This window comes from Sorex araneus, chromosome 2 (genome assembly GCF_027595985.1).
Source record: "Sorex araneus isolate mSorAra2 chromosome 2, mSorAra2.pri, whole genome shotgun sequence".
Taxonomy (NCBI): domain Eukaryota; kingdom Metazoa; phylum Chordata; class Mammalia; order Eulipotyphla; family Soricidae; genus Sorex; species Sorex araneus.
The window spans coordinates 305930578-305951327 of NC_073303.1; the positions used below are offsets into that span (position 1 = coordinate 305930578).

The 20750-nt window shown below is 38.0% G+C and overlaps 1 protein-coding gene across 1 annotated transcript in view; it reads left to right on the forward strand.

Annotated features, from left to right (window-relative positions):
• The window catches only part of SPATA16 (spermatogenesis associated 16), a 326224-nt gene that overhangs the window by 99496 nt on the left and 205978 nt on the right, over positions 1-20750 (forward strand). The window contains exon 2 of the mRNA XM_004603101.2: positions 10006-10151. Coding sequence (XP_004603158.2) covers positions 10006-10151 — 146 coding nt within the window. The remainder of the gene's footprint in view (positions 1-10005; positions 10152-20750) is intronic.

A 20750-nucleotide genomic window follows, 5' to 3' on the forward strand; every position in this document is an offset into this window, starting at 1 on the left:
GGTTGTAATTGAAGTGGGTTATTATTGTGAAAGCTTCCCCTGGAACTGAGGTCACCAGTCTACTGGCACTGTATGGAACAGAATGCTCTGTAATGGTCTGGCAGTGAGTGGCATTTGTTAGGCTGTGGGTCATCAGGGGAATATAGTAGGCAATGAAGCTGCCTCACTACTGGCTAGGCCTCTGGAATTTGTAGTATGCTCACTGGCAATGGGACCCTGCTTTGCTTGCTAGCATGCAAGAGAGAGATAGCAGGGTCCTGACCTATTTTTCTGCTAGGGATGGACCCTTGTAATCATTGTCTCTCAAACTCAGTTAGCTTAGCTACTTCCCTAGGATGTGTGTAGGACTCATGACTGACTTGTCCTCCAGGATCTCATGGTACAGAGGGTGAATTCTAAAATAGTTCATATTGTTCTGTAATAAAAGGGTGATAAGAAGTTCCTAAAATAGCTGCCATGCTGATTTTGGACCAAATAATACTTCCTGTAAAAAGCTGCATGTATAATATCTAAGATTCTTCAAAATAGTTTGGGAACTGTTCACACTGTTGTCACTATCATATTGTCACTCACAGGCTTACTAAAAGATGCTTCCTTAGTGTTTATTTTTCCTCTTCTTTGCAGTGTTCTTCCTTTGCTGGAACCAATGGAGAGGTTCCAGGGTTTTTGTTAACCACTACACAGAAACATATTAATCCGATATTGGTTGTTAGTGTAAATCTTTCTTCTTCCTGGGAAAGGCTCCTTACCACACAGATTTCATTCTAATTTCTCCCTGTGGCCTCTGCAGTAAGATTGCTTCCTTGGATGTTTTCCTATTCTCTCTCTCTCTTTCACCCTCCCTCCCCCCTCTCTCTCTCTTTCTCTCTCTCTCTTTCACCCTCCCTCTCTCTCTCACTCTCTCTCTTGCTTTCTCTCTCTCTCTCTCTCTTTCGTCCACCTGTTGCTGTCCCTTTATCATTTGCTGTGGAAGCTATATAAATTCAAATTACAGGTTAGTTTCTGTGTAATCTGTATTTTGGTATAGATTCAATATAACCACAGGGTAGAATCGATAAATACAGATTTCTTTGCCATCTTTGACTGCCTGATTTTATATTTCTTCTAATTTCTGACTAACATTTCATAGAATAAGTATAACACAGCTTTTTAAATCATTTATCCATCTATTAGAATTATCTTTCTCAGGTCCCAGAGTGATAGTACAGCAGGTAGAGAATTTGCCTTGCACGCCGCTGACCCAGGTTCGATGCCTGGCATCCCATATGGTCCCTGAGCACTTCCAGGAGCAATTCCTGAGTGCAGTGCCAGGAGTAACCTCTCATCATCACCAAGTGTGATCCTCCAACTATCACTTTCACTGTCATTCTATTGCTCATCAATTTGCTCAAGCGGGCACCAGTAATGTCTCCATCATGAAACTTGTTGTTACTGTTTTTGGCATAATGAATACGCCACAGGTAGCTTGCTAGGCTCTTCTGTGTGGGCAAGATACTCTAGGTAGCTTTTCAGGCTCTCTGAGAGGGGCAGAGGAATCAAACCCGGTCGCCCTACCCACTGCACTATCGCTCCAGCCTGTGATCCTCCAAAAAAAATAATAATTTAAAAAATAAAAATAAATAATATTATCTTTTCAGTTTGTCTAGAATTAAGTAAATTGCTATAAAAATTTTGCATGAACAAAAGTCTTCCTTTATCTGGTATAAGTACAGAGAGGTATATATAATTGTTGAACTCTATAGTAGTTCCATATATAGTATTGTATAAAATTGCTATATTGTTCCCTTCACTAGAAATACCATTTTACATAAGCAATGTATGAATGAACCAATTCTTATAATTCTTAGATTTTGATTTTTCACCAATTTTTATTTTAGTCATACTGGTAATTGTGTATCAGCTAATAGAATTTATTTGCATTTATCTATTAACTTTAAATGTTAACATTAAGAGATGTTGATGGTGGGTATGTCTTTGTGTACCTATGTACCACGTGTATGTGCTCTTCAGTGAAATAGCTATTCTTGTCTTTTGTCCATTTTCAAATAGGATTATTTGGGGTTATTTTTTAATCTTGAGTTTTAATTTCACTATATTAAGAGAATATAATTTGAATGATTTCATTTGCTTATTGTTTGAGGTTTGTTTTGTGGTCCATGGTATGATTTATAGCCATAACTTTTCTATCACTGCTCAAGAATAGTTGTTGGATGAAGTGTTTCATGTGTGCGCCTTTTATATCCCATTGGATTGTAGTGTATAAAGATAAAATACCATTGCCAATTTTTCCTCTACTGTTTCTATTACTTTCAGAAAAGGCTGTTTAAATGTTGAACTATAATTTCTACATGCATATACTAACATCAGTCACAGTCACAGTCATCCCCTTGCTCATCGATTTGCTTGAGTGGGAACCAGTAATGTTTCATTGTGAGACTTATTGTTACTATTTTTGGCATATCGAATACACCATGGGTAGCTTGCCAGGCTCTGCCACGCGGGCGGGATACTCTCGGTAGCTTGCTGGGCTCTCCAAGAGGGGCAGAGGAATCGAACACGGGTCAGCCACGTGCAAGACGAACGCCCTACCACTGTGCTATCACTCCAGCCCATATACTAATATATTCTATGTTAATTTAAAACATAAAACAAAGCAGAGCCTGTGAAGGTGGAATGCATAAATCAAATACAAATATATTTTACTTCAATACAATATTTGGAAGTGGGGACAGAAAAATATAATAAAAGATAATGTACTTGCCTTCCATGCATATGACCCCAGTTTGATCTTCAGCACTTCCTATGGTCCTAAGCAATGCAAGAGTGACCTCTGAGCACTGAGCCAGGAGTAAGTCCTGAGCACTACTGGGTGTGGCTGACAAACAAAAACAATTACTTGAAAATTATAGAAATAAGTATGACAAATATTAATTGAAATTTTGCAGTGTTTATTACTTTATAACTTTTCAAAAATTATTTCAAAGACTTTTTAAAATATTTATTTGAATATAAATATATATCTATACGTGTTCAGACGAGCCTCATGCATGGACGAACTGATGGAGGAACGCAGGTGTGAGGGACCTGATGCCGAGATCTCCAAGGCTGCTCAGATCAGGACTGGGCCTCTTCCACCCAGATCCCCCATTTTCAATAGCTAGGCAGTCACACCCTGGTGCCATGTAATCCTATCAACGGCCAACATCCAGAGACTATAAAACCAAGCTCCCGGAAGAGAGCAATGCAGTCTCTTATCTGAGTGCCTGGCTGTCTTCATCGGGCCCCTCGGAAGGGACAGGTTATGTTTCTCCACCCACCTAGCAGAGCCTCAACAGTTGAAGACCTCCAGAACACACCCAGAGACTGACCCCAGAGTCATGTAATCCCATAAGCAGCCAACATCCAGAGACTATAAAACCAAGCTCCCGGAAGCTCGAGACTGTGGTCACGTGACATCTAATAGCCTAGTTCTCCCTCTTGGAGAACCTGACAAGCTATCAAGAGTCTATTACCTACTTGGGAGAGCCTGGCAAGCTCCCTATGGCACATTCATATCCAAAATACAGTAACAGATATATACATACCTCTTGGAGAGCCCAGCAAGCTACCAAGAGTATCCTGCCTGCTCTGCAGAGCATGGCAAACTAGCCATGGCGTATTCGATATGCCAAAAACAGTAACAACAGGTCTCATTCCCCTGACCATGAAAAAGCCTCCAATTATTGGGAAAGATGAGTAAGGAGAGGCAGCTAAAATCTCAGGGTTGAGTGTAATTGAGACATTACTGGTGCCCTCTTAAATAAATCAATGAACAACGGGATAACAGTGATACAGTGATATACACATATAAACATTTATGTGTATGAGTGTGTCTTAATATTAATTTTGGAGATAAACAATAGTGACGGCAATTCTCACAGTGTAGTTTTCTTTCCTAGATCTCTAGATCTTCAGGTATTACTCAATATATATTTCGGGAGTGAGCAAACAAATGTTCATGACCTGATCTTTCAGCAAGGGGGATTCTATTAGCATTATCAACTTTGCTAGTGGTCATACCGACTTGAAAAATTGTGGTCGTATTTTTAAGAATGCGATCCATAAATGTAATGTTTAAGATAGGGTATTTGCTTTTATTCGGCTTCATAACTATTTTTATCTGTTTTTAAATAAACCTTAATGTTTCTTTTTGCCACAAGTTCTGATGTGCAATAGTACAATGGGTAGGGTGTTTGCCTCTCAAACAGCTGGCCTGGGTTCAATCCAGGGTACTCTATATGGTCCCCAAGCCTGCCAGGAGTAACCCCTGAGTGCAGAGCCAAGAGTAAACCCACACCTCTAGGTGTGACCAAAACTAAACAAAAAAACTCATTTCAGAAGTTATGGAATAACTAATATCTTACTGTTGCAATATATGTATATTATTGTTTGAACTTGTTTTAATTTACTGCTGGAATATAACAGGGATATGTTTCTTACCAAAACAATAGCTATAAGTGGTTTTCAGTTGAATTTCTCTTAAATATTGCATTTCAATTTGTCTCTGTTACTTTCAAAAATTTAAACTTCCTTTTGAAATAAAAATTTAACAAGAAATATTATCTTAATTCCCTCCCACCCACCTAGCCTGCCACCTTCAGAGACATTTATTAAAATTTGAGGATTGTAGCTTGGATCTCATGTTTTCAGTGTTGTTGAGTTTGTGCCATAGTTATTTGGGTATAAACTTACCCACATTAGTAATATACTTAAAGTCCCTGGCCCTGTGTTACTTCCTTTCTCATTTATTTCCCCTCCCCTTATTTTTTGCTTTATCTGCCTTCCACCCTATATTCTTGGATTAAGGGTGATCTAAACACCCCCTTTACTACATAGCATTTCTTCATCCAGTTATTCTATGTACCATGTCCTGTGCTTGTCTTTCATCTGGCTTATTCACTCAACATGGGATCTTCCAATTCCAGCCAGGTTACAGCAAAATGCATGTTTTCATGGTCCCTTGCAGCTGCAAAGCATTCCATTGTGTACATATACCACATCTTCATAAGCCATTTATCTTTCCTTGGTTTACCTTGTGTTTATCTGAAATGAATTCCATAGCTCAACTGTTATGCTAAGTGCTGCAATGAATATCAGTGTACATATGTCCTTTACAATAAATGTTCTTGTGTCAGGGTAGATAACAAAAAGTGGACTGGCTGAGTTATATGGTTGTTTAAGTCTTTACTGAGAACTCTTCATACTGTTTTCCAAAGGGGTCAACATTCCTAGCAACATTCCACCAACAGTAGATTAGTGTTCTGTGTTCACCACATCCCCCACCAACACAGATTGTTCCCACTATTTTTGATATGTTTCATTCTCACTAGTGTAAGAGGCTGTCTTATTGTTGTCTCTATTTGAATATACCTAATAATCAGTGTTGATGAGCTTTTTTCCATGTGCCTATTTCCCATCCACCTTGGGGGTGGAGGGAGGTTGATCTTTGTGAGTACATATTCTGGAAATCAATGCATTATTTTGTGACTTGAATTCAAATAGTTTTTCCCATTCAGCTAGTTGTCCTTTAGTTTTAGCCCATGTTTCTTTTGCCATTAAATAACTCTTTAATTTGATGTAGTCCCATTTTTTATTTTTTATTCCATTGCCTTTGACAATGGCGTTATAGCATTGAAGACATCTTTTAGATCCAAATCTTTAAGCATTTTACCTACCTTTTCTTCAGATACTTTGCAGTTTCCAGTAGGAACTAAAGGTCTTTGTTCCATTTTAAATTGATGTTTTCATAAGGTGTGAAATATGGATACCACTTTATTTTTTTTTTTATTAGGATATGATTATCTTTGGAGGCTTGCCATACGTTCCATATATTATAAGAACAAGATCAGAAATGAAAGAAGAAGGGAGAAACAGATGGGGCTGGAGTAATAGCATAGTAGGTAGGGCGTTTGCCTTGCACGCGGCCGACCCGGGTTTGATTCCCAGCATCCCATATGGTCCCCTGAGCACCACCAGGAGTAATTCCTGAGTGTGCAGAATCAGGAGTAACCCCTGTGCCTCGCCAGGTGTGACCTAAAAAAAGCAAAAAAAAAAAAAAAAGAAAGAAAAGAAAGGAGAAACAGAGATTGCTGTTCTGCAGGACTTGGGGGACCCTATGGGATTCCAGAGACCAAACCTGGACTGCATGAACAAGGCAAGTGCCCTTCCTGCTGTACTAGCTCATGGATACCACTTTAATGTTTACATATGGTTACGCAGTGGCCCAGCACCATTTAAAGAAGACTATCTTTACCTCATTTCATGTTCTCAATTCCTTTGATGAAAATTGGGTTTTCAATTCTTACCCATTGATTAGAGACAGCCTGTCATTCTCATAGTACTATCCAGTTTTGATCACCATTGCTTTATATTACAGTTCCATATTAGGTAATGAGATACTTCCTACTTTCTTACTTTTCAGTATGACTTTGGCTATCTATGGTTTCTTTTGAGTCCATACAAACTTTATTGCTGACATTTATAAGTCCTTGAAGAATTTTTTCTGAATTTGGATGGGCATTGCATTGAATATGTGTAAGAGCTTAGGTATAATAGTTATTTTAACTATTTTCAGATTTGTGAGCAGAAGCTTTATGAACTTTGCTGACCCTTAATTTGGTAAATAAATCTTGATCACAATTAGAACTGCTTGACCTGTTCTTCCCTTAACCACTAAGTAATGGCCTTACCATTTCTAATCACTTTCTTTAGGTAGAATGGCATTTTATCTGATTTAAGTATGGCTGTCCCAGCTTTTGTGTGTATGTATTATTGGCTTGTACGGTTGTTTTCTATCCTTTCACTCTGAATCATTACTCATCCTTTTAAGTTTAGGTTAATTTACTGTAGGCAGAAAATAGACATATTTTCTCTCCCGATGAAGGCATCTACACTGAATACCTTTCTATATGAGAGTTTAGTCCATTGACATTGGGAGCTGTTATTGATACATATGGTTATGTTGCCATTTTTTGTGTGTGCATATTTAATAAAGTTGTTACTGCAAGTGTCTGTTTACTTTTTACAGGTCACTTTAAGTAATTTTTACAGAATTGGTTTAGTTGTCACAAAGGCGGCCAACTCCTGCTTGTCTGTAACTATCTCATGGTGATTCAATAAAATTTAAAAAAAATTGAAAACAAAGGTTACTCCTCTCTCAAGTCAAAATGATAGCTTTGCAGCAATGAAAATATAAGTGCAGACAGTGTTTCTGCTGCATAGTTTTGGACCTCCAGAAGTGGTATTGCTGTGCCAGATGAAAGTTTAGTTTATAGTTTTTTGAGAAGTATCCATATTGTTCTTTAGAAAGGCTGAACCAGTAGGCATTCCCACCAACAATGAAGGAGAGTTCCTTTCTCCCTGCATCCATGCCAGTACTGGTTGCTCTGATTCTTTAGGATATGTTCCAGACTCTGCGGTATGAGATTATATTTTACTTTTGTTATTTTTTTCATCACCCAGATGATTAGTGATGTAGAGAACTTTTTCATGTATCTTTTTGGCCATTTGAATTTTTTAAAAGAAGTTTCTGTTCATTTTCTCTCCCCAGTTTTTGATGGGGTTGGATAATTTTTCTTGAAATGTTCTATCAGTGCCTTGTATAGGCACTGATTAACCCCTCATCAGAAGAGTATTGGTTGAATATTTTTTTCCCATTCCATGGCTTGTCTTGTATTTTGGTTACTGTTTCTTGTTATGCGCAGAAGTTTTTTAGTTTAATCTAGTTCCATTTGTTTATCTTTGCTTCCACTTGCTTCATCGGTGGTATTTCATCTTTGAAGATGCCTTAACTTCAATGTCATGGAAGGTTTTGTGTATGTCTTTTTCCGTGTACCTTATTAATTCTGGTTTGATGTTGGGGTCTTTAATACACTTTGATCTAACTCTTCACAGTAGCCAGAATCAGGAAACAACTTGAGTGTCCAAGAATAGATGATTAGATAAAGAAACCATGGTGCATCTACACAAAGGAATACTACACAACTGTTAGGAAAATTAAGTCATGAAATTTGCTTATAAATGGATGGACATGGAGAGTATCATGTTGAGTTAAATAAATCATAAGCAAAGGCACATGTGTAAAATGAATGCATTTATTTGTAGGCTATAAAAATATATATGAGACTAATATTCAAGGCAAGGGAAAACAGGGGCCAGGAGAACTGATTAATGGTTAGAAGCTATCACAAGTATCTCAGGTGCAGAGGTTAGTTAGGACAGAGAAGGGACCACTGACAATAATAGCTGGATAAGAACTGAGGGTTGAAAGTAGGTTGTTGGGGTCTCAGCAGCCAGTCTGAGACCCTGGCCAAATCCCCTGCCCTTAGAGACAGAAACAGGCTCTCTTCAAACAGGGCCCCAAGGCCCTGTGCCAGCACTCCACCCAGAAGGGCTCCCTGGTCGAGGAGATAGTGGGATGAAACTTGAAAGTCACCACCTGTCTGAGCTAAGCATACCCGGCCTGGAAGGGAGGGAACATAGATCATCAATTAACATCTGTAAAGGGCCTAGCAAAATGTTTACTTCAGAGCTGATAACCAGCTGTCCATTCCACCCACTCCTCCCTAAAATTTCTTCTTTAAATATTGGTATTTGAGCTTAATAAAACGAGAGTTGTGTTGACCTCCAACTCTCCCCTCTCTGCGTGGTTCTTTCTCGATGGCGGCGGTAGGGTGGCCGCGGTGCGCAGGGGGGCAGGGCAGAGGCTTCTTCCCTTCCCACTCCCTCTCCTATAGGGAGTAAGTCCGGTGGCTGGGGGATCATACTCCAGTTTGCCGGGGTCTAATGGCCAGGACCCTGACAGTAGGTAAAGGGATAAACATGATAACTTTTGAGTATCTATATTGTAAACCATAATGCTCAGAAGAAAGGGGTGGAGGGGAGAGAAATAGAAAGAAGAAAATGCCTGTTAGAGAGGTGGGCTGGGGGTCAGGAGGGAGACTGGAAACATTGGTGGTGGAAAACATACATTGGTGAAAGGATGGATGTTGGGACATGATATGACTGAAATCCAATCATGGGCAACTCTATAACTGTATCTCACCATAATTCATTAAAAATAAATAAATAGGAATAGCACAGCGGGTAGGGTGTTTGCCTTGCACACAGCCGACCTGGGTTCGATTCCCAGCATCCCATATGGTCCCCTGAGCACTGCCAGGAGTAATTCCTGAGTGCAGAGCCAGGAATAACCCCTGTGCACTGCCAGTTTTGACCCAAAAAGCAAAATTCTTAGCCAAGAAACAATAGAGAAAAACTAAAGGGAAAAAGTCCTTTCTACCCTTGTCCTGTTGGTGACACTTTTTGGGGGTTCTCTAAAAATTACTATTTTCTTCCTCTCAGTTTATCTGTGGTGCTCAGAAATCATTGACTTCCTGGAATTTTTATTAAGAATTCCATATTCCTGCCATGTTTTTCTGTTACTGTGGCCTCTGCCAATAAATTCTAATAAATTTTCACTTCTTTTCTTTCAATAACATCCTAGAGAATATGATTCAGACTCGAATTAATCACCAATCATGTTAATGGCTCCTAGGAGTTTACTTCCGATACCCCTTATTATATTAAATCAAACTTGATAGCATGCTAGATCATTGCTCAGCTGGGTTTTCATAAAAGCACTGGTATTTAATGTGATTTATACCTAGTTTTCTGTTAATATCTTTGCTTATTGTATGCTTTATTTTTGAAACAGACATTCTTAGCAAATGGAAGCTCTTTAAAGTATACTCTACCTTTAAAATATGTACAGGAAGCATTTTACAATAAAATGTGTTACATATTTTATATTATAGCCAGTTAATCGTGAACAGGAATAATTTTTTTAATTTGTAATCAATATATTAGTATATTTCTTGCAGTTTACAAAAGTATATTTCTGTGTGTCTTCGAAAGACCAATTATATTGATCAGTAAATATTGTTAGAACTTTTATTTTTATAAATTTTAAGTATTCTATTTTTATAGCTTTGCAGCAAAGGAGCAGCTCTGGGAAAACCATTTGAAGCATCTGCTGAAGATATAGCAAGTGTTGCAAGTTTCATCGAGACAAAGCTTGTTACTTGTTATCTAAGAATGAGGAAACCGGACCTTGCCCTCAATCATGCTCACAAGTAAGATAAAAAATCAATAACTGTAAGTCTAGGAAGTGTAGGCATTTAAGACCTAAAAAAATGCATGTAAATAAGAACATATTATGTATAAGTGAGTTCAGCTTTTATTCTTTTAGATGAGAAAATTTTGTTCTTTTAAATGAGAAATGGAAAAAAAATAGTTTCTATTTGCCTTATGTTAAGGTAGGCAAAAAAAGTGACAAATATCTAAAGCCTAACTGAAGAATTATACAAATAAGTGTTCATAATGCAAGATAAAATTAAATGGCAAATAATCGTAGTCACAAATTACTGCATCAAGGAAGGAGTAAATGAGTAAGGTAAATAAGAGAGGTGATGTTGACAAAATGATTTATGAAATTGTGAAAGATGATGAAAAATGGTGAAAAAAGAATTTTGAGAGAACCCTGAGCAAAGATTTGAAAATTTGCAGTTTATTTGTTGATAGCTTAGTTGATTCAAAGACTAGCCAAGTCAAGGGCGGGTAAAATAAGCAGGGGCAGGTATAATAGCTATTCAAAGGTGTGAATCATTTTTATCTATGTCCTTAAAGATTTATTTTCCATGTTTATATCATTCTTGAGCACTCTGTATTCCTACATTTTTCCGTAGCTTCCTAGAGTCCCAAAAATTACTCAGGCATGTCCTTTTTTTATTTTTATTTTTATTTATTTTTTTTAATTGAATCACCATGTGGAAAGTTACAAAGCTTTCAGGCTGAAATCTCAGTTACACAACGCTCAAACACCCATCCCATCACCAGTGCACATATTCCACCACCAAGAACCACAGTAAATCTCTCCTCTACCCCCTTCGCCCCCCACCCCCGCCTGTGTAGCTTGTAAATTTCACTTTACTTTCTCTTTACATTGATTACATCAAATATTTTTTAAAAAACTCACTATTATTGTTTGGAGATACCCCTAAAGTCAGACCTGCTGGAAAGGAAGCATTTGATAATTTGTTTTCCATTGCTGAGAATGAAGAGATATTAGGTCGTTTGGCCACAATAGCGGCATCGAGGTTTTGGATTTCTGTATTTTAGTATTTTAGTAACTAAGTCCAGAGAAATTTCTGCCAGAAGTTGCATCACTGCTAGCTCATACCCCTCTGATATTTTATATTCCACATATAAGTGCAATCTTTCTATGTCTGTCTCTTTCTTTCTGACTCATTTCACTCAACATGATACTTTCCATGTTGATCCACTTATATGCAAATTTCATGAATTCATCTTTTCTAACAGCTGCATAGTATTCCATTGTGTAGATGTACCAAAGTTTCTTTAACCAGTCATTTGTTTTGGGGCACTCTGGTTTTTTCCAGATTGTGGCTATTGTAAATAGTGCTGCAATGACCATAGAAATGGAGATGTTATTTCTACTATACCTTTATTCCTCTCCAGGATATATTCCCAGGAGTGGTATTGCTGGGTCAAATGGGAGCTCAATTTCTAATTTTTTGAGAATCATCCATATTGTTTTCCAAAAGGGCTGAACCAGTCGGCATTCCCACCAGCAGTGAAGGAGAGTCCCTTTCTCCCCACATCCACACCAACACCGGTTACTTTTGTTTTTTGGGATCTGGAACAGTCTCTGTGGTGTGAGATGATATCTCATTGTTGTTTTGATCTGCATCTCCCTGATGATTAGTGATGTCGAGCATTTTCTCATATGCCTCGCAACCATTCGTATTTCTTCTTTGGGGAAGTTTCTGTTCATTTCATCACCCCATTTTTTGATCAGATAGGCAGTTTTCTTCATGTGGAGTTCAACCAGTGCCTTGTATATCCTTGATATAAACCCCTTATGTGATTGGTATTGGGAAATATCCTTTCCCATTCTGTAGGCTGTCTCTGTACTTTGGTCACTGTATCTTTTGAGGTGCAGAAGCTTCTTAGTTTAAGGTAGTCCCGTTTATTTATCTCTGTTTTCACTTGCTTGGCCAGTGGTGTGTCAGCTTTGAAGATACCGTTGGCTACAATGTCGTGGTGGAGGTTTCTGCCGACCTTGTCTTCAGTGTACCTTAGGGATTCTGGTCTGATATTGAAGTCTTTAATCCACTTTGATCTGACTTTTGTACATGGTGATAGATGGAGGTCTGAGTCCATTTTTTTACATATAGCTGTCCAGTTTTGCCAGCACAATTAGTTAAACATGCTTTCCTTGTTCCACTTCACATTTTTTGCTCCCTTATCAAAGATTATATATGATCATATACTTGGGGTGGTGTGTCTTATCAAAGATGAGATGATCTTATATTTGGGTGGTGTGTTAGAATATTCAAACCTGTTACATTGGTCTGCAGCTCTGCCTTTGTTCCAGTACCATGCTGTTTTAATTACTACCACTTTGTAGTAGAGTTGGAAGTTGGGGAGGTTGATTCCTCCCCTTTTCTTTTCCCCAAGAATTTCTTTAGCTATTCGTGGGGGCTTGTTTTACCATACAAATTTCAGGAGCATTTGTTCCATTTCTTTGAAGAATGTCAAGGGTATCTTTATAGGGATCACATTGAATTTGTACAATGATTTGGGGAGTGTTGCCATTTTGATTATATTAATTCTTCCAATCCATGAGCAGGGGATATCTTTCCATTTCCACGTGTCCTCTTTTATTTTCTGAAGTAGAGTTTTGTAGTTTTCATTATATAAGTCCTTTAACACTAGTTAAATTGATTCTGAGGTATTTGATCGTTTGAGGCACAATTGAAAACGGGATTGTTTTTATCATGTCACTTTCTTCTCTCTTATTATTTGTGTATAGGAAAGCCATGGACTTTTGGGTGTTGATTTTATAGCCTGCAACTTTACTATACAAGTCTAATGTTTCTAGGAGTTTCTTGGTAGAGGTTTTAGGGTTCTCCAAGTATGGTATCATATTTCTGCAAATAGTGAGAGTTTGATTTCTTCCTTTCCTACCTGCATACCCTTAATACCTTTTTCTTGCCTGACCACTATTGCAAGTACTTCCAGTACTATATTGAACAGGAGTGGAGAGAGTGGGCATCCTTGTCTCATCCCTGATCTCAGAGGAAAGGTTCTTAGTTTTTTCCCATTGAGGATGATACTTGCCGTAGGCTTGTGGTAGACGGCTTTAACTATATTGACGAAACTCCCTTCTATACCAATTTTGGCGAGAGTTTTCATCATAAATAGGTGCTGGATCTTGTCAAATGCTTTCTCTGCATCTATTGATATGATATGGTTCTTATCTTTTGTTGACATGATGGATTATGTTGATAGATTTGCGAATGTTAAACCATCCTTGCATCCCTGAGATGAATCCCACTTGTTCATGTTGTATGATCTTTTTGATAAGTTGTTGAATTGTTTGCTAATATTTTGTTGAGAATCTTTGCATCTGTGTTCATCAGAGATATCGGCCAGTAGTTTTCTTTTTTGTGGTGTCTTTGTTTGCTTTTGTTATTAGGGAGCTATGAGCCTCGTAGAAACTGTTTGGGAGTGTTTCTGTTTTTTCAATTTCCAGGAATAGCTTGAGAAGAACCGGCAACAGGTCATCTTCAAATGTTTTGAAGAATTCGCTAGTGAATCCATCTGGACCTGGGCTTTTGTTTTTGGGAAGACTTTTGATTACAGCCTCAATTTCCTTGATATTAATAGGACTGTTCAGGCATTCCTGGTCTTCTTGGTACAGTCTTGGGAAATTGTAGGAATCCAGGAATTTATCAATTTTTTCTAGGTTCTCTTGTTTCAGGCATACAGCTTTTCAAAATAGTCTCTAATAATCTTTTTAATTTCTTTGATTTCTGTTGTGATGTCCCTTTTTTATTTCTGATTCTGTTTATAAGGGTTCTCTTTCTTTCTCTTTCTTTGTGAGTCTTGCTAGTGGTTTATCAATCTTGTTTACTTTCTCAAAAAACTAGCTCTTGATTCATTGATCTTTCGAATTGTCTTTTGGTTTTCCATGTCGTTGATTTCTGCCCTAAGTTTTATTATCTCTTATGCCTGAGTTTGGGCTCCTTTTGTTGGTCCTTTTCTAAAATCTTAAGCTGTGAAGTCAAGTTATTTATGTGGGCCCTTTCTTCCTTCCTAAGGATTGCTTGCAGAGCTGTAAATTTTCCCCTTAATACGGCTTTAGCTGTGTCCCACAGGTTCTGGTAGCTCGTGTTTTCATTCTCATTTGTTTCCAGGTACCTTTTGATTTCTTCCTTGATTTCCTTCCTAACACACTCATTGTTCAAAATCTAGTTGTTTAATTTCCAGGTGTTTGATTTGGTTTTCTGCGTCTGTGTGTGATTAACTTCTATCTTCAATGCATCATGGTCTGAAAAAGTAGCTGGTACAATGTTTATCTTGCTGATTCTGTTGAGGTATGTCATGTGGCCCAGTACATGGTGTATTCTGGAATATGTTCCATGTGCACTGGAAAAGAATGTGTATTCCCTTTTTTTGAGATATAAAGCCCTGTATAGATCTATTAGCCCTCTCCCTTCTATTTCTTCCTTCAAAGCCAGTATTTCCTTGGTGGGTTTTAATCTTTTTGATCTATCCAGGGGTGATAGGGCAGTGTTGAAGTCTCCAATTACTATTGTGTTGCTCGAGATGTCCTTCTTAAGGTCTGTTAGCAGTTGTTGTAGGGATTTGGCTGGTCCCTCATTGGGTGTGTACACGTTTAGGAGGGTGATTTCTTCCTTCTCTACGTATCCCTTGATTAATAAAAAATGGCCTTCCCTATCCTTTCTAATCTTTTTCAACCTGAAATCTATGTTGTCCGATACCAGTAAGGCCAGCCCAGCTTTCTTGAGAGAGTTGTTTGCTTGAAGAATTGTTTTCTATCTGTTGACTTTGAGTCTGTGTTTGTTCTGGTTATTCAGATGTGTTTCTTGCAAGCAGCAAAATGTTGGGTTCAGTCTCTGAATCCATTTTGCCAGTCTGTGTCTCTTAATTGGTGAATTTAGACTATTGACATTAAGAGAGATTATTGTTATGGGATTTTCCGACATTTGTGTAAGGGTTTGTTGTGCTTGTAGGGGTTCTTCTTGTCTTACAATAGCCCCTTTAGTCCTTCTTTTAGGTTTGGTTTTGAGTCTATGAAGTTCCTGAGCTGTTGTTTATCTAGAAAATAGTGTATCATTCCTTTGAGTTTGAATGAGAGTTTAGCCGGATAAAGCATTCTTGGTGAAGCGTTCATTTCATTGAGTTTTTTCAGTATATCTTACCACTGCTTTTGGGCTTGGATGGTTTCCTCTGATAGGTCTGCTGTAAATCTAAGGGTGCTCCTTTGTATGTTATTTCCTTCTTTGACCTTGCTGCTTGCAGTATAGTGTCTCTATCCATGACGTCCATCATTGTAACTATGATATGTCTTAGGGTTTTTCTGTTAGGGTCTCTTTTAGCTGACATTCTTAGGGTGCCTTGAATCTGGATGTCTGCATTCTCCAGCTCTGGGAACTTTTCAGCAATGATTAGTTTGACTGTGGCTTTTTTGTTGGGATGGGTTCCCTGTCCTTGATGATTGTAGTGTTGTCCTCTTGAAATCATCCCCTAGGACTGAGTCACCCTAGAGCTATTTTAAGGTATCTTCCCATTGTTTGTTATTGCCTGTAGGCTTCTTGCAGCTGATCTTCAAGCTCACTGATTCTGTCTTCTGCTGCAGTCATTCTATTGCTTAGGGCAGCCACAGAGTTTTTTTTATTTCATCTACCGAATCCTTCATTTCTTTTTGTAGGTTTTTTTATTTTTGCTCTCATTTCTTCCCGTATTTTCTTGCCTGTCCATTGTACTGTTTCTGTCAGGTCCTCCTTTAAGTTGTCAATCTTTCCATTGAGTTCATTGAACATTGAGAATTTCAACTCTGAATTCTTTATCAGAGAGCTCAAGTTTGCAGGAAATGCCTATTGACGTTTCTGGACTCCTTTCATAGTTTTCTCTTTGCAGTGGAGATTTGCGCTGTTTCTTCATGTTTTGGTGGTGGTATGGAAGAGGGACCTTCAAGATCAGTATCCTGGTTCCCTCTTGTTGCAAAAAAGGATTCTGAATGGGCTTGGTCAATGGTGCTTGCCTTTTTATTTTCCACTTCTAGAACATGGCCTCCCGCTCAGATGTTCCTCTAATCCTTATGTGAAGTCTTGCGTTTTATTGTCCTGTTTTCGGATAGCTAGGATGTTACTCTTGGACATGACAGAGGTAATTAAGGTTGAGATGAAACAACATATTGACGAGTTTTAGGAGAATATCTGTGGCCCAAAAAGAGGCCACGCTCACTTTTGCCTAGGCCACGCCCCTGATGATTAGGCCACACCCCTTTCCCCCACAATAGCACACACCTGTGAGGGAAGAGAGAAAGGCTGCGGTGCTTGGGGCGGCCTTCCCGCCACTAGGGCAGCAGTGGAGGGGAAGTGGGGGGTGGGGGAGAGGGACGGCTGTGGTGCTCGGGGTCTGAGGAGCAGGCTGGGATGCTCAGGCCTGTTATTTTTCTTATGAAACTTTCCAAAGGCTTTGCTCTCATCATGGATAATTAACTCTGATCGACACTGAAGATAAAGTGAATGCCTTTGAAGTAACTTTTTCTTAAAATTATGATGTCTCTCTACCTCTCTGCCTAGCTTAGAGTAATTTACCTACAACTTTTTTCCATTTTCTAATCTTACATCCTGTACTGTTTTTGGATTCAGTTAGCAAAATTAATGTCAACATGAATACATAATGCTTGCCCTGTTAATAACTACGTGGAAACATAACTATCAGTTATATTAAGGCTCATTATTTACAATTATTTAAGCAGCTGATCTGCGTAATACGGGCAAATTCATTTGTAACTTTACTTCCAAGAGGCTATAAAAGTTCAGCCCAGGATTCTTGACCACTAGGGAGACTATAGCTTGTAGACTTAAGCTTAATACCAAGGACCTGCCAGAACAAAGTTATTTTGAAATTCACAAGATAACCTGCTTAAAAGAAATTTTTCTACTAAAGTAAACTAAAGAACTCAAAGGCAGATTCTCTTTAACAGAAAAAGGAAATGCAATTCTATATTTTCTGGGAACGGTTTGTGCAACCATCGTTTCCAAAACCAATATCAGGGCATATGGTCTGTCAAAAAATTATTCCATATCCATATATTTAAGAGGAAAAATATTGGAAGTTTAATATACATTTAAGTGTGTCAAGATTTTTACATTTCTGAGCTACTTGGGTGACTTGTGAACACAAAGGAAAAAATATTTGAAATTGGGACTAGCACAGACAATCTATAGATATGTATAAACAATAATTAATGAAATACACTAAATGTAATTATATTTCAACTTCACCATGGCTTTCATACATATAAAAATACTACTAATAGTGGCATGATGGATTTTTAATTTAATACTTAACAATGAAAGAATTTTAAATAATATGCCCATCTCAGTATTTAATTCAATGTTATAAAAGTAAATAATAGCGATTAAAGTTCCACTATAATTCAAGTGCTAGAAACAATAAGTTACTGTATGTAGTTATTGAGGATGCAAGGGTTAATTTGAACAGTAATTATTTCTATTTAGAAATTTTTGTTTTAAAAATAAGTGCCTCTGACAAAAAAGTACAATCGAAACAACATCTGCACATGTATGTTCATCGCAGCACTGTTTACAATAGCCAGAATCTGGAAAAAACCCGAATGCCCCAGAACGGATGACTGGTTGAGGAAACTTTGGTACATCTATACAATGGAATACTATGCAGCTGTTAGAAAAAAGGAGGTCAAGAATTTTGTAGTCAAGTGGATGGGCATGAAAAGTTTCATGCTGAGTGAAATGAGTCAGAAAGAGAGAGACAGACATAGAAAGATTGCACTCATCTATGGTATATAGAATAACAGAGTGGGAGACTAACACCCAAGAACTGTAGAAATAAGTACCAGGAGGTTGACTCCATGGCTTCGAGGCTGGCCTCACGTTCCGGGGAAAGGTCAACTCAGAGAAGCGATCACCAACTACATTGTAGTCGAAGGCCATGTGGGGGAAGGGAGTTGCGGGCTGAATGAGGGCTAGAGACTGAGCACAGCGGCCACTCAACACCTTTATTGCAAACCACAACAGCTAATTAGAGAGAGAAAACAGAAGGGAATGCCTTGCCACAGTGGCAGGGTGGGGTGGGGGGGAGATGGGATTGGGGAGGGTGGGAGGGACGCTGGGTTTACGGGTGGTGGAGAATGGGCACTGGTGAAGGGATGGGTTCCCAAACTTTGTATGAGGGAAGTATAAGCACAAAAGTGTATAAATCTGTAACTGTACCCTCACGGTGATTCTCTAATTAAAAATAAATAAAAAAAAAATAATAAGTGCCTCTGAAATACTTGAAAATTACTTAAGGCAGGCTATGTAATAGCCAATAGTAAAATGATCTTCCCTATTATGCTAGGATTAACTTTTGTATCTCTTCCCTTCTATTGTGAAATAACTTTTGCTCTAAGTTGAACACTAAATAAGAAATGCAAATTAAGAGGTTAAACAGTCAATTCATACAATTAATAATTCACTGACTAAAATAAATCATTTTCTGGGCTTGTCATATTGCTAAACTACAGAAGGCAGTGCATATGATTCAATTCTAAAATGTTTTAAATTTTTCAGATTTTTAGAATCTAAAATATATTTAATAAACACACTTCTCAAAATCAATCAGAATACTTAGACTATAAATAGCAAATAACTATTATTTATACAGAGTGTAGAATTTTGTTTTTGTATTATTGTCACATTGTGATAGTTGATACCAATCATGAATCAAAATTTAAATATTTTATTTGCATTTCAGATGATTTTTAAATTTTATGCAAATGTGAGGTCTCCTGCATCTCATTAGATTTGTTCGCACAGAAATTCACTTAAACCCATCATGTGCTTTTGCTTAGATAAACTGTTGTGTCATGTAAAAATCTGTAAAAACCATAAATTTATGGTTTTTATTTAAATAGATATATTTTAAAATTAAATATTTAAATATTACTTACTTCTCATAATATGACAAGTGGTATAGACTCCAGAAAAAAAAATTATTTTTTTTCTATTTTTCAATAGTATCCAAAGTGGCAAATATGGATATTGCTATTTTCTCAACAAAAAGAGATGAATACCTCAATTCATTAGTCAAGCACATCAACTCTGCTCACTTCATCAGAGTAGTGTCATTGATCATGGATTGATATTTTAACAGTTCCTAAGCTTATTTCTATTTACTCTTATCAAAATTAAAAATCTAACTTATTTCTTGTCACATAATTTTATTTTATGTACATCATCGGAGCATCACTTTTTATGGAGCTATCCCATTTAGATCTTTATCTTTTTGTTTGTTTGATGGGTTTTGTGGCCATACCCAGTACTGTTCAGGGATTACTCTTGACTCTCTTCTAAGGGATCACTACTGGTGGATTGTTGGGGAACAGTTTTTCTTCAACATGCCCAGACACTGCACACTGGGTCCAGGCAGACATGGGGTGAAGGATGACGGGTGCATGGAGAAACCACTCCAGGAAACAGCTGAGGGTTGCTCACTTTATTGCCAAATACACACATATTTTATAGATGGTTTTGGCTTAAGAGGATGGTCCAATCACAAAAAATTTAGCATTCTTGAGCTATCACCTTTCCAATGCTGCTTTACCCCAACCCAGCCCCAATTAGAGCTATACGCTGCACTTAGGAATACAGTTAGGTGACAATTCTTTGGGGGTGAGACTCAAGACCAGATACCTGGTGCTTGTAAAATGCTCCCAGACACTCCCTACCGGTCACTGTGCAGGACATGTCTTATCTGCTATGCAGAGACAGGTCTTCTCTACTCTGGTGCCTGTTTCCACGCTCCACATTTCCCCCTTTTTTATTTAAACTCAAAGCCTACAGCATTAATAATAGGGAGATCCTAAAAGGTTAATCCTGTTCAAAGGTGCATTGCCCTCTCATTCACTTACCTAGTAATCCATTGAAATTATCATATTAAATTGACTTCTAGTCATTTTGTATGAACACAGCAAGAGATATATTAAGCTTAAAAGTGGCTCCTTCTGGGGACATCTCATCAGAATGCAGTCCTCAGGCCAGATTAATCCTTCCCAAGCCTAACAGGGTCCTTTTTCAAGACTTCTCTTCTCTAAGAAGTGACATGACAGAATTCATCCTAACCATGCTCTTAACTCCCATTTTGGTACCAGGGTAGCTTGAAGCTTACCTTGGTTCCACCCAGTCCTTTTATAAGGATCCTGCCTTTGGATGCTAGGAACTAAGGGCAACTGAGGCTTAAGTTGAATAAATGGATGCCCAGGAGTGAATATTATCCAGATTCAACTAACTTCCAAGTTACAAAAACATAGCATCAATTGTCTTCCTGTGTCTATACAAAAGACATTGCTCTGAACTGTGCAAAAAGAACATAAGGAAAAGAAAAAATCAACATATGCCCACCCATATATTACAGCTGGAGTCGCCACATGTAGAAATATTGGTTGTTAGAGGGTCATATTGCTGAAATGTAAATCGATGGTCCAATGCTTGAGTCATATCCTGAGATGTGTTTGAGCAAGTCTAAGTAAGCAAGGGGCTATGTCTAATAAACAGTGAACCACAATAAAGGGGGGTAAGTGAGGTAAATAC